Source organism: Puntigrus tetrazona, chromosome 4 (genome assembly GCF_018831695.1).
Source record: "Puntigrus tetrazona isolate hp1 chromosome 4, ASM1883169v1, whole genome shotgun sequence".
In the NCBI taxonomy this organism is placed as follows: domain Eukaryota; kingdom Metazoa; phylum Chordata; class Actinopteri; order Cypriniformes; family Cyprinidae; genus Puntigrus; species Puntigrus tetrazona.
In genome coordinates, this window is record NC_056702.1 from 5,703,059 (window position 1) to 5,720,386 (window position 17,328).

Here is a 17,328-nt window from a genome sequence, read left to right on the forward strand (position 1 = left end):
GGTGCCGTCAGATTGAGATTGAGAGTGCAACTTTTATGGACTTTTTCATGGACTGATGGTTTAAAGTTAAAATACCCTGTGGGTTTCTTACAAACATGCTGCTTTTTACTTTAGAAGACAAAAATCGACAACATGACTCCATGTTGTCGATTATTGTAATGTTTTTTATTGGTCGTTTAAACTGTGATTCTGACGGCACCCATTCACTGCAGAAAGTGATGTAATATGCTAATACTCTCTAAATTTGTTCCAATAAGAAACAATGTCACCTACATCTAGGATGGCCTGAAAATTTAGATTTTTGTGTAAACTATTTCTTTAATAACAGATTCGTATGCTCCTCTGACGTATGCTCTTCTAACAAAGAGCATCAAAGTTTATCCATTGATGCCAACCTGAACTTAAAGAGTGGTCGAAAAAAAACCTTGAACAGTGTTGAAAAAGCACTTAAGAGATATTTTCTTCACAGGTGTGCTTAAAGCTTAAACAGCCCTGGCAAAAAAAAAAACAGCATATGCTCTCACAAAATAACTGAAGTTATACAAATGATCTTGTTCAAAATTGTGCATATCCTTGGCACACAATACAATGCAGCAGTAGCTGCTTTTGATGGTTGATCAGGTATCTATTCATTTATTGGTTCTCAGCTCCTGGGGACCCACTGTTGTTTTTGTATGTCTCTCTTTTTTCCACGAAAAGTGCGCGGTAAACAAACCAGGGCTAAACGCTCGACACACATTACCAGGTTCATTGTTACTAATCAAACATTAATATTTAGTCTTTTTAAATATCTGCTATGTTAAACGGCAAAATTGGCAACTAAATGGTAAACAAAATGCATTTTTGCTAAGAATTGTCTTAATGCAGATAACCGGCTACTTCTATTGTGTAAAGACTGCCCAACTAAGTCCAGAAAAATTTACATATGCCAACAATTCTTGACAAAAATATAATTTTAACAGCGCGTCTCAACAGTGCCACCTTGTTTCAGGAAAGCGCAGCGCACTGACACGAGTTTGCTCATGTCGCTTCTCATGTGCTCATCCGGGTACTGCGGCTCCAGCCAATCAGCTTCGAGGACCGAACACCACGGTCCTTGATGGTCTTTACGGGGTGGCAGTGTATAAATAAAACCTTGCGATGTTTATACATGCATTTTGCGCATCCATCCATTTTTAATAACAATTTACAATTTTATGAGCATTTACAGAAACAATAACATTGCAATTATATGTGCACACGAACATGAACGACATCAACGCCAATGTTCATTCGCATTACGTTTTGAAGAGTATTTTATGAAGTATAACTGGCTGGTGTGTTAGTTAATCACACCAAAGGAACGTGACAGAGGATCAGCTACGTCACACTAGGGCTTGACCATACAGGACGCACCATTTCATGTGCGCAATCAACTAGGTGGAGTTTAGTCTACCGATTGAATTGCATGGCTGAAAGTCTATGGAACCTTCTCCGTGGGAAAATATTTACAAGTGGACACAACGTTGGGGGAAACAACCGAAACACGCCGAATGCCTAATATGAGATCGCACTTCATGCGGGACATCGCTTTATTTTGCGACAGCTGCCAGTAACGCGGTCACGACGGGCTCGGTCCAACATTAATATTTACATAATCGCTCTGATTTAGGGCTCGCACGTCTCCGAATCGACTTCATCTGGAGGACCGCGCGCGCCGAGAGCCAAGTCGACTCGCAGACCAACTTGCTACACAGGCGAGATCTAAAATATGTACAGTATTCTTGATTATTTTGGATAATTCGGAAAAAACAAGTTATACAACAGGGAAGTGCACTTTGCGTCGCGTCCTGGTCCTAAAGCCGGTCGTGTATTCGGCAGTTGCGCGGATAGCCAGCGCGCGCTCCAATGCTTCAACTGTGGTCGTGTTCCAAATCATCAGACATGAAGATGGAAAGTGTTTTGTTAGAGCAAGGCTAATAATTTTTTTTTGCCGGATATAAAGCAGAATCAATCGAACGCGCGTGCATTAGTGACTTTTATTAGACAACTTGTCGTTTTTTAAGCTTTTGAAAGCAGTTTCTTCTTTGAAGAGCGTAAGTAAGGCAACGCGGAGGAGGTCTGTATCGAAGCACCCCAGCATACTACAAACGGTTGAAGGGACTTAAGTGGAGTAATGGTGGTAAATACGGTCCACTGGTTCAGGAAGGGCTTGCGGCTCCACGACAATCCTTCACTCAGAGACTCTATCCAGGGAGCGCACACTGTCCGCTGTGTGTACATCCTCGACCCCTGGTTCGCCGGATCCTCCAACGTTGGGATCAGCAGGTGGAGGTAATGGATCGGATATTAAAATATATGTGTTTGGAATGCACTTGTAGTAGTCTACTTATAATCATCTAAAATCGTTGTTTCTAACAAAAATAATACTGTAAATATATAGTAATCTATCTATTCTATTTCACTTATTTTCTATATCTATTTTTATTATCATATGTTTATAAAAATTGTAACAAATGCATCATTCATTATTAATGTAATTTAGTTCAAATACAATCGTTAGGTCCATTAGATGTTGGAATTACCATATACTAAAAATGATAAATGCTTTATATTTTCATTCTTCGTGCATGCTAACAAATACATGAAGTTGACTGATTTTAAACGGTTCATTGTCAGTTTATTAACTTAGGTTCATTCAATAATATTTTTTTTAACGTTTTTTATTTTAACAATATATTAGTAACTAGCTAAAATAGAAACTAAAATTCATAAATGCTTTATTTTAAAAATGCAAACTTATTTCAAAGTGCTAATGTCATCTATTAATTGTATTATGATTCTGTTATTACAATCTAATACACGGCTATTCTATTGTTTTTTTCTATCTGTTACAATGACATCAATGCAAGGAACGCAATGAGATCAAAGCGTTTAATCAAAATGCATTTGCATGATATAGCAGAACCTCTATATGCATTTCAAATAATGTGTTACATAATGTAATACTCCTATTATACTCAAATAATAATAACTTTTCAATTAAACTGTATCTGTACAATAATAACAAAACCTACTGGATTTATAGACTTTCTTTTAATGATGCCAAGTGTTAGCAATTTAGTATTTAGTGTATTTATAGATAGGTTAAAGATAAAATGAATGGCAGCCAGTGCATCTCTTTGCCATACAGAATGTAACATTATATCATAGCATCTGAATCACTAAAGAGAAACTAGTATGTATTTTTAACTAGTTGAGTCTACTGACTGGTTGAGCAAGGTACTATTGACAGATTGCAACTTGTGAATAGGTTTCTGAATGACACACTAATAAAACTTAAACCAAGTCAGGGTTTATATGTAAGGCTATTTTAGTTTTCCAAGAGGAGCCAAAATGTGTTCAAAAACTTTTTGGCACAAACAGGAAAATTATAATAGACGAAAAATGTTAGAAAGTTGCTGCTAAATGTTCAGCACATGGAGATTTATTTTTTGGCAATGATTAGACTATTTAAATTGTACTCCAGGACCAGGAGTAAATAAGATTTTATTTTATTTTTTCATATTAATAAAGTTTGCACATCCAACAAGCAACACAAACGCATTAGTTACAGTCTCTGTTTTGTGTTCTTAACTACAAGAAACATTACATAATACAGACCCTTACATCAGTCTTCCACACCCACGCTTGCTTACTATGCATCTCTTAAACTATTAAAGAGAGAGTTTATCCATAAACAAATATATGTCCTTATTTACTCACCCACATGTCGTTTCCAACAAAGAGCATGAATAGTTCTGCAAAACTGAGCCTGTAAGCTGCAAAAAGAACAGAAAGTATCACTATATACAAGTCTCAAATACAGACTCAAATATAATATTTACTCAAATTCTTGCTTGATTGTATGGAAAAGACCAGCTAGCACATTCTATAAATATCTCTTTTTGTGTTTCACATTACAATGTAAATGTCAAATGGGTGTGGAACAAGTGGGCATGAGCAAATGATAAGCAACTGAGCTTGAATTAAAAAGCTTTTTGCACCCTTTTCAATACATCCAATCATTACAGCATGTGGTGTGTGAAAGTGTGTCCATTTCTATAAATGTATGTCGGCACACACTCGAAGTGAGGCCTATTGCCGGACGACACAGGTGATCTGAGTGTACAATGCGTGATGATGTAACAGCACTTAGTGTCTCCCGCCTTCATCCGCCCTCCTGTGTCTCCATTGTGTTGGGAACAGAAATGGGTCAGTGTGTTATAGAGGGTGATCATAATGACTACTACAAAATGCTTAGTAATGTGCTCAGCTGTGGTGACCTACTTTTTTCACCATGGAACCAAAATAGGCTCTGGTACAGAGTTTGCATAAACTGGGAAAAATAGATGGTAAAACAGCCAAAATGTAAAATAATGCACTAATAACAATAGGATTTAGATTTCTTTTGATATGCTTGCTTGGTTACTGAAGATGTATTTATCATTTACTGGCTCTATAAAATCTGTTTAATTAAGGACAAGTAAATTAAATCAGAATAAATATACACAGCTTTGGGCAAAAACAAATATAGTTCACATTCATAAAATCGGCTGCTAACATACACCTTAAACTTGATAGACTTTAATTTTACGTTTGAACTCGATGCACTGTATCGCTTCTGCAATAATTACAACAATGATGCAGCTTGTCATATAATATGATACTACGGGGCTCCGTCTGACCCGGGATCTGTTTGTGTGTCACTGGGTCAGACGACTGTCTTTGATTCCGATCATACGGCTGTGAGTCAATGACAAAGAGAGGGAGGCTGTGGCTTAGACAGGGATTTACACATTATCACTGACTGCGTGTCGGGGACAACGTTTCCTGCGAGCAGATGCGGAGCAGGCAGGGCCGTACCACAGTACAGAAACAAAAGGACAGATGTTTTGCTGCAGCATGAATCATCTGTGAACAAGTATATACAGTGAGATCCAAAACTGAGAGCAAAATATGGGATCTTTTTCCATGTCAGGATTTCGAAAACTTGGAAACAATATTGTTAAGTGGCACAAAAAGAAAACTATTTCTAGGCGTCTAGTGGCCACTGTATTAGTTGAGCCAATCACAGTTTTTTTGTCAGCCGTCTAAACGCAGCTGTTTCTAATCAGAGTATTACCGCTTGTATTGTGTTCTGCATTCTGCAACATATGGACTGCATTATGAAGTGTATTTTCTACCGCTTAAAAGTTCGTCATTAAGATTAGTTTCTAAAAGAATTTAATACTTTTTGTTCAGCAAGGATGAAGTACATTGCCATAGATTTAACACACAATTATTTTATTTCAAACTTGCACCTTGAAAAAATTAAGCAACACAACTGTTTTTAACCATGACAATACACATCGATAATAATGTTTCTTGCAGCAAATTGCAGTTTATTTCTGAAGTATGATGTGAAAATGTATTAAAAATGAAACTGTTACTGTTTTGACTGTATTTTGATCAAATAAATGTAGCCTTGGTGAAGAGACTTTTTAAAAACAACCACAAACTTTTAAATGAGACAGTTTCTTTAACAAACGGCTGACAGGTCTTACTCCACACAGATGAAACCTCTTTACATAATGCTGCATTATGATATTACTGGCAGTATAAATATTTTAGTTATCTCAACCAATAAGAGGTTCTTCTTGCTTTTTTGTGTAACTTCATAATACTAATTTCTCATTAAGAAATTATTGGAATATTAACTGGTCTTCTCTCAGAATTTGCATTACCCATGCAAACCTGACACAATATTAACAGTGACTTTGCCCCAGGTTATTTGTTTTCTGTATTTGTTTCAAGCCAAAACACACCCCCTGCCAAAATGTTTGATACGCTGGTCAATCAACATGTCTCAGATCCTTCCTGCTACATTCAGTTCATCCATCTTTCTTTTATTTTGATAATTCTACTAAATACCGCATCAGGCTACTTTCTTTAGCATCTTGTGGTTGGTTTTACAGTCCAGAGAGAAACATGTATTGAAGGTTTTGCAAAACTATCACGCCAAGACATATAAAGCTATTGTCTGCACTAAGACCCAGACAGGAATCCTTGTAATGCATATTATGCAACATTCTTATGTCTGACAGTGAAAACACCACGGTTTCATAGAGCTTTCATTTGAGATCTAATATAGTTGGGCCAGGATTATCCGAGGTTGTCTAGGGGTTGAGGAGAGTTTAGGCTTTGGAGACTGGAGTTTTTCACTTACTCAGCTCTTGAGGTTACGTGAGATCCTGCAGACAATAGGAACTGGGTTTCTGGGTCAATAACACACTGAATCATGGCCAAGTGCTCTTCAGTTCGTTGTTGCAAGCTATTTTAAAAGATCCATTGGGTTTCTTGCACCACTTTTCAACAGCATTACACCGGAAATCAAAGCCTCTGGACATTATGTGAACAATTTTCTCACATGACGTAGTTCTTTTGGTATATTGACCCAATTTACCAATGGGAAAATAAGATTAAAATACTGAATTCATGGACTGAAATGTTTCACTGGATCAACATAATATTCATAGTATAATAAATGGCATCATTAAATTCTCATCCAGTGCTTTAAACAAAATAATTCATTGATATCAATATTAATGCTTGCGAATGCATTATGAAAACCTAATTCACCCACACTAATAATGTGACATAAAATGTTCCTGAAATAGTATGTTTGTTCCTGTAGCTCAAATAGTAGAACATGATGCAAGCAAATGCCAAGGATGAGTAATTGTAAATGTAAGGTCTTTCAGTTTCAGGGCTTAGGGTGTATTTCCTATGTTGTGCGCCTATTTTGGAAATTTATCAGCTATCATCATGATATAATCATAATATACATTTAATTATAATTTAATAAAAACAACATTAAAATGCTAAGGTTGCCTATATATATATATATTTTACACTTCAATATATTCTTTTGCACAATGCAATAGTTATTGTGAGTATAACTGCCTTGTTATTAGACTTTTATTATGTGCATGATATTATTTGTTAGTATGTGGCTATAAATACATGTCATGTCTCTTGTTGCTCAGGTTTTTACTGCAGTGTTTGGAAGACTTGGACGCCAGCCTCCGCAAACTAAACTCACGACTCTTCGTTATCCGCGGCCAACCCACTGATGTCTTCCCCAGGCTCTTTAAGGTTTAAGTTGACTTAATTATTAGGTTTTAGTATAGTAATAATCTTGCACCTTGATCTATGAAATATCCTTTTTTTTTTGAATAAAGCTCTTTAAATGTGACATTTTCATTTTCCACATGTCGTGACTAGGCAATCTCTTTCACTATTGTGTGACTGTGTAAATATTTTGCGCCCCCTAACGGTATGACTTTGTAATGCATCCAGGAGTGGAACATTACTCGTCTCTCCTATGAGTACGACTCAGAGCCATTTGGAAAGGAAAGAGATGCGGCCATTAAGAAGCTGGCCAATGAGGCAGGCGTGGAGGTGATAGTTCGCATCTCTCACACGCTCTACGATCTGGACAAGTACGTACTTCTAAATACATTCCTTTTTGTTGAAACTTTTGGTCTATAATTAATTTGTTGTAATTGACCTTTTGCTAAGATCTGAAAGCCATTGCTCGGTTTAACAGCACTTTCCTAAATCATCATGCAAATTTAAAACATTAATTTACCTGTTATATAATGTAATATCAAGATTTATCAAACTATTTGAAAACAGGATAAAAAAAATCTTTGTGTCTGTCTTGTTCCAACATTAAATCTCTCTGCAGAAAGGTTTCATAATAACTATAAAATTATGTCTATACTCAAATGCACAGGGCTACCATAATTGAGATTTTTTCGTACTCACTGGTGGACTGTTGTCTTTCAGGATAATCGAGCTTAATGGAGGCCAGTCTCCTCTCACGTACAAGCGCTTCCAGACCCTCATCAGCAGGATGGAGGCAGTGGAGACCCCGGCAGAAACAATCACAGCAGAAGTCATGGGGGCGTGCACTACTCCGGTTTCTGAAGACCACGATGAGAAGTTTGGTGTTCCTTCTTTGGAAGAGCTTGGTCAGTCTGATATATATATATATATAAAAAAAGTCATAAGAAGCACAGGTATATTTGTAGCAATAGCCAACAATACATTGTATGGCTCAAAATTATCTATTTTCTTTTAGGCCACAAATCTTTAGGATATTTAGTGAAGATCTTGTTTGATGAAGATATTTTGTAAATATGCTACCGTAATTATATTAAAATGTAATATTTGATAATATGTAAGTAATGTGCATTGCTAAGAACTTTATTTTCAGCTTTAAAGGCAAACTTAATTTAGATATTTTCAAATATTTTTATATTTAATATTTTATATTGTATATATTATATTTATATTTCAAAATATTGTCCTATCAAACCACATATCAATGGAAAGCTTTTTTTATTGAGATTTCAAATCTATTTATGTATAAATCTCAATTTTAAAAACTGGTTTTGTGGTACAGGGTCGCATATGTGTAGCATACCAAACTACTCACCTACATGAAGTATGTAATACATCTTTAAACACCATGTAAAAAGGGTAACTGTTGATGTTTTTCTGGAACAGGCTTTGACACAGAAGGTCTATCCTCAGCTGTGTGGCCTGGAGGAGAAACAGAGGCCCTCACTCGTCTGGAGAGGCATCTGGAGAGGAAGGTTAGAGACATCCCATAAATCACACATGCACAGATGTAGGATTGAAATGTTATCAACAAAAAATTAAATTCTCACCATCTAACTTACATTCAGAGTTTGGTTTTTTATTTATTTTTTATCAAAGAAGTCAATACTTTCAATCAGCAAGGATGCTTTAAATGCAATAAAAAACAGTTAATTGAGTGTATTACTCTTTTTATTGCATTTTTAAACAATAAAAGATGCAGCCTATTAGGGACTTCGTTCAAATACATAAAAAAATTGTACCAAACTCAAACTTGTGAGCTGTAGTCTATGTTTAACTTCTTTAACAACACATTACACAAAACAAAATCTAAAGTTTGCAATTCAAGCTGGCCACTGGCCATACTTATTAAGGAAAGCAAGTTAATGACTCTTTCATTACCAATGTTTCTGTTCTAGGCTTGGGTGGCCAACTTTGAGCGTCCAAGAATGAATGCCAATTCGCTGTTGGCCAGTCCCACTGGCCTCAGTCCATATTTAAGATTCGGCTGCCTCTCCTGTCGCCTCTTCTACTTCAAACTCACAGACCTCTACAGAAAGGTCAGCATTTTACGTGTCATTGTACTTCAAATGATTTTTCTAATTTTAAACAGAATCAGTTAGCTGAATGATAACTTATGCTCCACAGGTCAAAAAGAACAGCTCACCTCCTCTGTCCCTTTATGGCCAATTACTGTGGCGTGAGTTCTTCTACACGACTGCCACCAACAACCCCCGCTTTGACAAGATGGAAGGCAATCCTATTTGCGTCCAGATCCCGTGGGACAAAAACCCAGAGGCTCTGGCCAAGTGGGCTGAGGGCAGGACAGGTTTCCCCTGGATCGATGCCATCATGACCCAACTGAGACAAGAGGGCTGGATCCATCATCTGGCCCGACACGCAGTCGCTTGTTTCCTCACCCGCGGAGACCTGTGGATCAGCTGGGAGGAGGGCATGAAAGTATGAGGAGCTAATCGTTGTGATTTTGCTAAAATGGCAGACCTTGAGCGGCAGCACTCACATGCATGTTTCTTCACAGGTCTTTGAGGAGCTGTTGCTGGATGCAGACTGGAGCGTGAATGCAGGAAGCTGGATGTGGCTGTCCTGTAGCTCCTTCTTCCAGCAGTTCTTCCACTGCTACTGTCCCGTGGGCTTCGGCCGGCGGACAGACCCCAACGGAGACTACATACGGTAAGTCAGAACTCTACAGTTAAAAAAAAAGGTACAATTAAATAGTGATTAAAAATATCTGTTATCCTGAATGAAGATAGAACATTACTTCACCAATATTTTTACTTAAATTTAAAGTAGACATTTTAGTAGCATTTAATATGCTTTCTATATGTCTAAAGTCACTTTTGTAAGTGTATTTCTTCAGCCCATTAAAATAAAATCTACTCTCCTTTATCTCTTGAAGGCGGTATTTGCCAGTGTTAAGGGGTTTCCCAGCCAAGTATATCTACGACCCCTGGAATGCTCCTGAAAGCGTCCAGAAAGCAGCCAAATGTATAATTGGTGTACACTACCCCAAACCCATGGTGCATCACGCTGAGGCAAGCCGCCTCAACATAGAGCGTATGAAACAGATCTACCAGCAACTGTCCTGCTACCGTGGTCTTGGTAAGGCAAAAACCATAGGAAATGAAAATGCCACACTAACCCACACATCACTAAGGCATTTATTGATGCTGAAAGTGCTATTTTTTAAGTTACTGATTAATCCTTATGAACTCATAGGTTTCTGAATATTGAGGGCTGTATATACTGTATATAAAGTGACTGATGCCTCTCTCCCTGCAGGACTGCTGGCAATGGTGCCGTCCAACCCTAATGGAAATGGTGAGAATTCCACTACCTTAAAGGGAGATGCAATCAAGGAAGTCACTGCACCTTCAGGTTTGTACACTCTCTATATTTTATACAAGCTGTGCTATGTTAGACGTGTCTGTCTGCGTTAATTTTAATTCAAATACTTATTTTTCTTTAAAAAAAATCTCAGGCTATCAGATGCCGCCCACTTCTCAAGGTGAATGGCACGGCAGGACGATGGTTTACACACAAGGAGACCACCAGACAAGCAGCAGCATGCCACCGCAAGGTATAACCTCGATGCCATTGACCCATCGATATTTATATCTGCAATTTTCAACATTAATTCTCAGCAACATTGTTATTTTTCTTCATGCAAGACATGCCATGATTGTTTCTTTTGCAGGTTTTGCGGGCAACACTAGTGGCACAATGTGCTACAGGCAAGAATCACAGCAGATATCTGGACCTGCCGTACAGCCAGGTAATGACTTCCACATTTAAGCAGAGGACAGTGTAATGTCATACTGATTTTATAGATAGTTATAATGTTTGAATCTGATTATCAGGACGTGGGCTACACAGCAGCAGCATCCAGACCTCTGGAAAACGACACAGCGAGGAGGCTGGTCCTGTCACAGGCCCAAAGGTCCAGAGGCAGAGCAGCTCTTAAACATCAGGTCTGTCACTAGTTTTCTGTCACTAGTGTACATGGGGGAAAAAACAGCAAGATTGTGAAATATTAACATTGCAATTTAAAATAATTATTTTGATGATCGTAATATACATCATTATTAATATTAAAAGCAGTAACAATATTATTACAATATTTTGAAAAAATATACACTACTGTTTAAATAAAGTATAAAAAAGTATACTTTTATTCAGCAAGGGTGTGTTAAATTGTTTTTTTTTTTTAAGTGATAGTAAAGATATGTTATTGATACATTTTTTAATAAATGTGGTTGTTTAACTTTTTTGTTAATCAAAAAAGTAGCACAAGATCCTAGAAAATATTAAGTAGTACAACTGTTTCCAACGTTGATAATAAAGCAGCATATTAGGATGATTTCTGAAGGATCTTATGACACTAAAGACTAGAGTAATAGCTGATGAAAATTCAGCTTTGCACCACCAAAATTTATTATTTTAAATTCAAAGAACATTTTATATTGTTTTTTTCATTGGATAAAAAAAATAACAATAAATAAAAGTATACAATAAAGTGTTTCTGTGTTTGTCATATTCTTATACTTCATGAATCATCATTTCGCATTTTCTTGTGTTTTTCAGAAACGGTTGATGCAAAGTGGTCTGCACGACTTCGCAGAGGCCTGATTTTTTTTTGTTTGCACCTTTTTCCGAGTTGTTATGTTTTGCATTTTTACAAAGGAAACCAAAATCCCACTGACGGGAGCGATTGAAGGGAGTGCATGATTCTCTCTATAAGCACATCAACACATAGCACTTCGAAACAATCAGACTGTACATTATCACAGGGACTTCACCCAAGCGGTCACCAACATCCTGACAACATTGGAATTACGTTGCGGCTCTGTGATCTGCACAGCTGCAATGTTCTGTCAACGTTGCGTTCATGTTTGTACTGTTTGGGACTAAATTTTTATGTATATAAGGATTTGATGAATACTCACATACAAAATGTAAATATTTAATATTGTATGTGCTTTCTCTATTTCATGTAGTCATAGACCCATTGATATATTTTTGATATAAAGAATTATTGTGGATCAATTTTACTCTCTTCTTTATGAAAACATTTTAAAGCATTTGTAGACTGTCCATGCAGTACACTACTAAGCCTCTCCTTGGGCTGCTTGCTTGCACTACGTTTTTCTTGATTTCTCCTTTGCTTGCCTGTTCTCTCTCTGTCTCTACCACAAATGTTTGTGATCGCTCTCTCTTTTCAGATTGACATCTGTCTTGTACACCTTCTCAGTCCCTGTTTACTCCTCCTTTCTATCTGGGTGTCTTTCCATTGCTGTAAACTGTATGAAAACTATAATTCACCGCCGTGTTTCTCATCCTCTCACAATGTGCTTGTTTAATAAAGTGTAAATGTAAATGTTGTCTCGCTCATTTACTTACAGGATGCTGTTTTCTCAAACAGTCTGCAGAAATTTTTTCGGTGACTAATGCTGATTCCACTAAACAGCATAGCCGAAAACCTGTTATATACACAAATTAATATATAATGTAAACACATATTTATTTATATATATATATATATATATATATACATATATATATATATATATATATATATATATATATATATATATATATAGTTTGAGCATAAAACCCCATATTTCTTATCTTAACTGCATCCAACCAATCAGCATCTGCAAACAGAAGACATTTTACTGAAAACTAACCTTTCTTTTATAACTATTTTGCAAATATATGATGTAACCATTTGGTGTAAGTCATTTTAATTGGACTTAAATTCCACTCAATTCTACTCAAGTTCAAGCAAATAATCCTCCTCGATAACGTCTGTCAACCACAAAGTGTTCAAAACACTGATTATGGATCAAACGTGAACACAGGTCTTGTATTTTAAGCAATACACTTGTCTGTTTATGCTACCAAAATAAATGCTGCTTGGTTTTGTTGTGCAATGCGACGACACTGGTAATTTCTTTAGGGTGAATTTGATATCGAAACAATTTTGAAGGTTGTGTTTAAGTCACGAGACACTGTCTCTCATTTATGCTAATTAAAAACAATGCAATATTGACTGCTTACCTAAAACACAAAGACAGAGTGAAACGCGCGAAAGTTAGCTTTTTTATAAACATTGTCACTTGTCGGTATGTCAAAGAGAAATAAATATATATTACAGTTTAGAGAAACTGGAAACTATTACTACATGAGGACATTAGCGCCATAGATAAATTGTTCAGCCACGCCCCCACGTTACGTCAGGCGTGACGTCTAAGATACAGTTATTTTTTTTTTTCATTAGTAACCTCAGTTCGGTGGATTCAAGTGGCTGAACAGCGATTGCATTATTTTGAATGCATTTTAAAATGTTCCACATGCATAAACCATAAACAGCGAGGTACATCTGTCGTGCTGTGAAACGAATGTCGCGTGCGTAATTGTGCACTTCACCACTTCAAAAATTAAACTCCACAGTCACATCTTTATATTCTCTCTGACATCTTCACGAAGCATCATCTGAATGCTTCATCTGAAACTCGCCCGTAAACCGAAAGAAGAGCTTAAAAATATCTGCTGTCACAGATTCATAACTTCTGCGTGTGCGCCACACGGAGGCGCTGTTTCTCTATTTCACGGGATTTGCTTACAGTAAAGCGTAACGTGGCAACGAAACATATTTAACGTACGGGAATTTATTGAATAATTGAGTAACGTTCATCATATATATATTTTAAATGAACTTATTTCAGTGTAAGAATGTTCAAAAGAACGTTTTTACTAGGTATTGTATTTCTACTTCAGGTATTTTATGTTGCAAAATATCTCCTTCGAGCCGGATTCGAACCAGCGACCTAAGGATTCCAGTGATAAACCTCTACAGTCCTCCGCTCTACCAACTGAGCTATCGAAGGGATACGTCACTGTTTCGCGCCTGAGAATTTATGTACAAGATCTGAAAAAAAGCATATCCTGTGGAGGCTAGATATAACATAGTTACATGTGCAATTTTGGTTTCTGCTGTGGGATGGCATTTTCGACAAGTTCTCTTAAGCAATTTATGAATCAATGCAAAAACTTAATTTGTAAGTTCCAAAGAACGTAAAATACAAGGAATCGTATCTTCGATAGGATTGAGTCGATGCCTAGCGACTGGTGTATAATACCTAGCGAGAAAATGTTTTAAAAGCCTGCATTTACAATTTTAATCTCTATGTTTTTTTAATATAAATATAAATTATATAAATTAAAAATAAATATATATACTGCAAAGCATAAATTGCTGCTGTAACTGTGAATCGGTTATTTGGGGGACCTGTCAATCGTCGCAAAGACTGGGTCCCTATTGATAGATGCAGCTGTCTCTTGCTGCGTCTGTCCAATCAGGGATCTGATTTAAATAAGACCTACACCTGTCACTCACAAATAACATGCTGGCAGATTGAGGGCTGAAAGAATCACCCTGGGTTTGTTGAGATCATAAACACTATTTATAATCAAACAAGACAGGAAGGACATAATTACCCTTCGTTCTTGAGGTATCACTCATCTGATCTATTATTAAGGAGGAAATTAGAAAAGGACATAAGAGCAGGTCAAATTATGTATTATTATCTTGTTGCTTTGGGAGAATTAGACCAGTAAAGAACCATAAATTCCTTCATGGTTCTATAACAAATACTATCACAACAAGGGGCACAGAGACCACCATCACTATTTCTCTGTATACGCTAGAGACAAACACTCATTAGAAACTTTCTGGAACAATGCGTTTGTGTGTGTAACAGTAATATTGTAAAAACATTATTGTAATATATATTTTCTACATATGTTATTATGTAATTTGGTGCTTGACTAACAATGTTTATTAATCACAATTGAAAATGGTTGTGCTGCTTAATATTTTAATGGAAACTGACATTTTCTATTTTTAGGATATTTTGATGAATAGGAAGTTCAATTGAACAGCATGTATTTGAAATATCATTTTGGTAACACTCACACATATTAGTTAGCCTGAACAAAAGTTATTAATTTCTTACAAACAAATCTTTGAACATAATACACACACTTTTATTTAAAGGCTTTCCTCCCCCCCACTGTACACATCAAACAGAAATGGCATGACTCAGTGTTTATTTTCTCAAATGGCTGGCGGTTGTTCTATAGGATTCCAATGGCAGAGTCAGCCAGCTGAAATGTTAATACACAAATAGTTGTACAGACGCCACTGAACACTTGTCTGCCTTTGTCTGTTATCTCTCTGTCTACCATCATCCGGTTCCATTCATTGTCTCATGGGTAGGGTATAGAATTTTCTTCTTCATTTTGGAATGCTGAAATAGAAATGGAATTAATGAGAGTTCCATAAGCCTAAAACTGATACAATGACATTGTTTCTACTCAGAGCAGTGGGTGGAATGAAACTATCACCGCTAGCTAATTAAAACCAATTCCTAAATATTAATACTCAGTTAATCAAATCAAACATGGGTGTGAAATAGGATCCCGACCAATGCACAAGTGTGCATGTGCATCTGTTTTGAGTCTGAAATAGGCTCCTCTCCACACCACAAAGGTTTTAGGGTGGGAGTCAGAGGTTATAGGTCAGGGTCTGGGTATAAGACAAGACAAGGCCCTGCATGGAAAAAAATAGATCCTAGGTGCATCTGTTCCAAAAGCTTACCCAAGAGCCATTTAGCAAACGTCACATGGGGAGGGAGGTCCCTATAAAACCACCAGGCGTCCATGAAAAACATCTCAGTCCATTCAGGATCTTTACGGTCCTTCCTCAGTGACCCACTCTTCTCAAAACACTTATAAGTAGCACCATGTGTGACACAGAGGAGTTTGCGGAAGAGTTTGAGGAGGAACAGGAGGAGTTGAACGAAGAGGTAGAAGAAGAAGAAGAAGAAGAGGAAGAGGCTGAAGAGGAGGTTGAAGAGGAAGAAGAAGAAACTGAGGACAAAGAAGAAGAAGATGAACAAGAGGCAGAGGAGGACGCCAAACCCAAGCCCAAAATGTTTATTCCCAACATCATGGCACCAAAGCTCCCTGAAGGAGAGAAGGTGGACTTTGATGACCTCCACCGGAAGCGTGTGGAGAAAGACTTCAATGAATTGCAGAGTCTCATTGAGCTGCACTTCTCCACCAGGCAGAAGGAAGAGGATGAGCTTGTGGCTTTGAAGAACCGCATTGAGCGCCGTCGGGCTGATCGCGCAGAGCAGCAGCGCATCAGAGCAGAGCGTGATCGAGAGAAGCAGGCGCGCCTCGCTGAGGAAAGAGCACGGCGTGAAGAGGAGGCCGCCAAACTGAGAGCCGAAGAGGACGCCAGGAAGAAGAAGGTCCTTTCCAACAAGGGCTATGGTGGATATCTTCAGAAGGTGGATCAGAAGAAGGGCAAGAGGCTGACGGAACGTGAAAAGAAAACTAAATGTCTGATGGAGCGTCGCAAGCCGCTCAACATTGATCATCTCAACCAGGAGAAGCTGGGAGAGAAAGCCCTTGACCTTTGGAAGTGGCTCACTCAACTTCACGCTGAGAAGTTTGAGCTGGCAGAGAAGCTAAAGAGGCAGAAGTACGACATCAACGTTCTGAGGAACCGTGTTAGTGACCATCAAAGAGGAGCTAAGACAAACAAGACCACCAGAAAGTCCTGGAAATAAATTCATCTGATTGACACATTGCAATGACACACATAACAGAACCAAAGAGGTTTGTTGAAACCACAATTCAAGTCCCGCATTGAACTTCCTAAGAACTGATTTTTGTTTTTTTGGTGATTAATAATCCATACTTACATTACACTTTATTCATTTAGCATTGTATCATACTTGTATCAGGATTTATAGTGTTATATTTCATGTAATTTCATCATGTAAACCTTGTATTTTTTTGGTCACATGATTTCACAATATGCAGAAGTAATGCAAATCAATTTCTTTGCTTATATTTGGAAGTATGGTGTGTGTTTTTTACCCTTTGCCCATTAACCCCAATGTTATCAAATATATATCATGGAATTAAAGCAGTCATTTAATTTTGGAAACCATGCAAATGCATTTTAACTTGAGTCACAGAGAACGCTTTTCTATCATTTCTAATTGACAATCTACAGAAGGTCTTGCAAATGACAAATAAGAAATCATTTAAAGCACTGCAATACAA

The 17,328-nt window shown here is 37.2% G+C and overlaps 3 protein-coding genes, 1 long non-coding RNA gene and 1 other non-coding gene across 5 annotated transcripts in view; 2 read left to right on the plus strand and 3 right to left on the minus strand.

Annotated features, from left to right (window-relative positions):
- Positions 1-7,961, minus strand: part of btbd11a (BTB (POZ) domain containing 11a) — a 130,518-nt gene extending 122,557 nt beyond the window's left edge. Inside the window, exons 1-2 of the mRNA XM_043236302.1 lie at positions 7,831-7,961; positions 3,745-3,800 (exon numbers count right to left, since the gene is read on the minus strand). The gene's annotated coding sequence lies outside the window, so the exon portion shown is untranslated. The remainder of the gene's footprint in view (positions 1-3,744; positions 3,801-7,830) is intronic.
- cry1a (cryptochrome circadian regulator 1a) lies at positions 1,423-12,562 on the plus strand. Its single transcript, XM_043236303.1, has 14 exons — positions 1,423-2,313; positions 7,047-7,155; positions 7,360-7,502; positions 7,852-8,036; positions 8,575-8,663; positions 9,087-9,227; positions 9,316-9,627; positions 9,707-9,858; positions 10,085-10,287; positions 10,468-10,563; positions 10,667-10,765; positions 10,883-10,960; positions 11,046-11,156; positions 11,770-12,562. The coding sequence occupies exons 1-13, from the start codon at positions 2,156-2,158 to the stop codon at positions 11,147-11,149; spliced, it is 1,869 nt and encodes a 622-aa protein (XP_043092238.1). The 5' UTR covers positions 1,423-2,155; the 3' UTR covers positions 11,150-11,156; positions 11,770-12,562.
- On the minus strand, positions 12,081-13,377 carry LOC122342480. The gene is made up of 2 exons (XR_006250579.1): positions 13,246-13,377; positions 12,081-12,665 (listed from the first exon to the last, which is right to left on the minus strand). It is a non-coding gene; the product is annotated as an uncharacterized LOC122342480 (long non-coding RNA).
- Positions 13,378-13,987: 610 nt separating this feature from the next.
- trnay-gua lies at positions 13,988-14,075 on the minus strand. Its single transcript is given in 2 exon segments — positions 13,988-14,023; positions 14,039-14,075. It is a non-coding gene; the product is annotated as a tRNA-Tyr (tRNA).
- A 1,875-nt stretch (positions 14,076-15,950) lies between these two features.
- tnnt2c (troponin T2c, cardiac) lies at positions 15,951-17,196 on the plus strand. Its single transcript, XM_043236305.1, has one exon. It carries the CDS (start codon positions 15,993-15,995, stop codon positions 16,824-16,826), a length of 834 nt encoding a protein of 277 aa, XP_043092240.1. The 5' UTR covers positions 15,951-15,992; the 3' UTR covers positions 16,827-17,196.
- Positions 17,197-17,328: the final 132 nt, after the last annotated feature.

What these genes read in the sequence shown, in the direction of transcription:
- cry1a (XM_043236303.1), top strand. Translation starts at nt 2,156, where the DNA reads ATGGTGGTAAATACGGTCCACTGGTTCAGGAAGGGCTTGCGGCTCCAC. An exon ending in CCCAACGGAGACTACATACG is followed by an intron (nt 9,859 to 10,084) that starts GTAAGTCAGAAC and finishes TATCTCTTGAAG; the next exon opens with GCGGTATTTGCCAGTGTTAA. An exon ending in GGAAGTCACTGCACCTTCAG is followed by an intron (nt 10,564 to 10,666) that starts GTTTGTACACTC and finishes AAAAAATCTCAG; the next exon opens with GCTATCAGATGCCGCCCACT.
- tnnt2c (XM_043236305.1), top strand. Translation starts at nt 15,993, where the DNA reads ATGTGTGACACAGAGGAGTTTGCGGAAGAGTTTGAGGAGGAACAGGAG.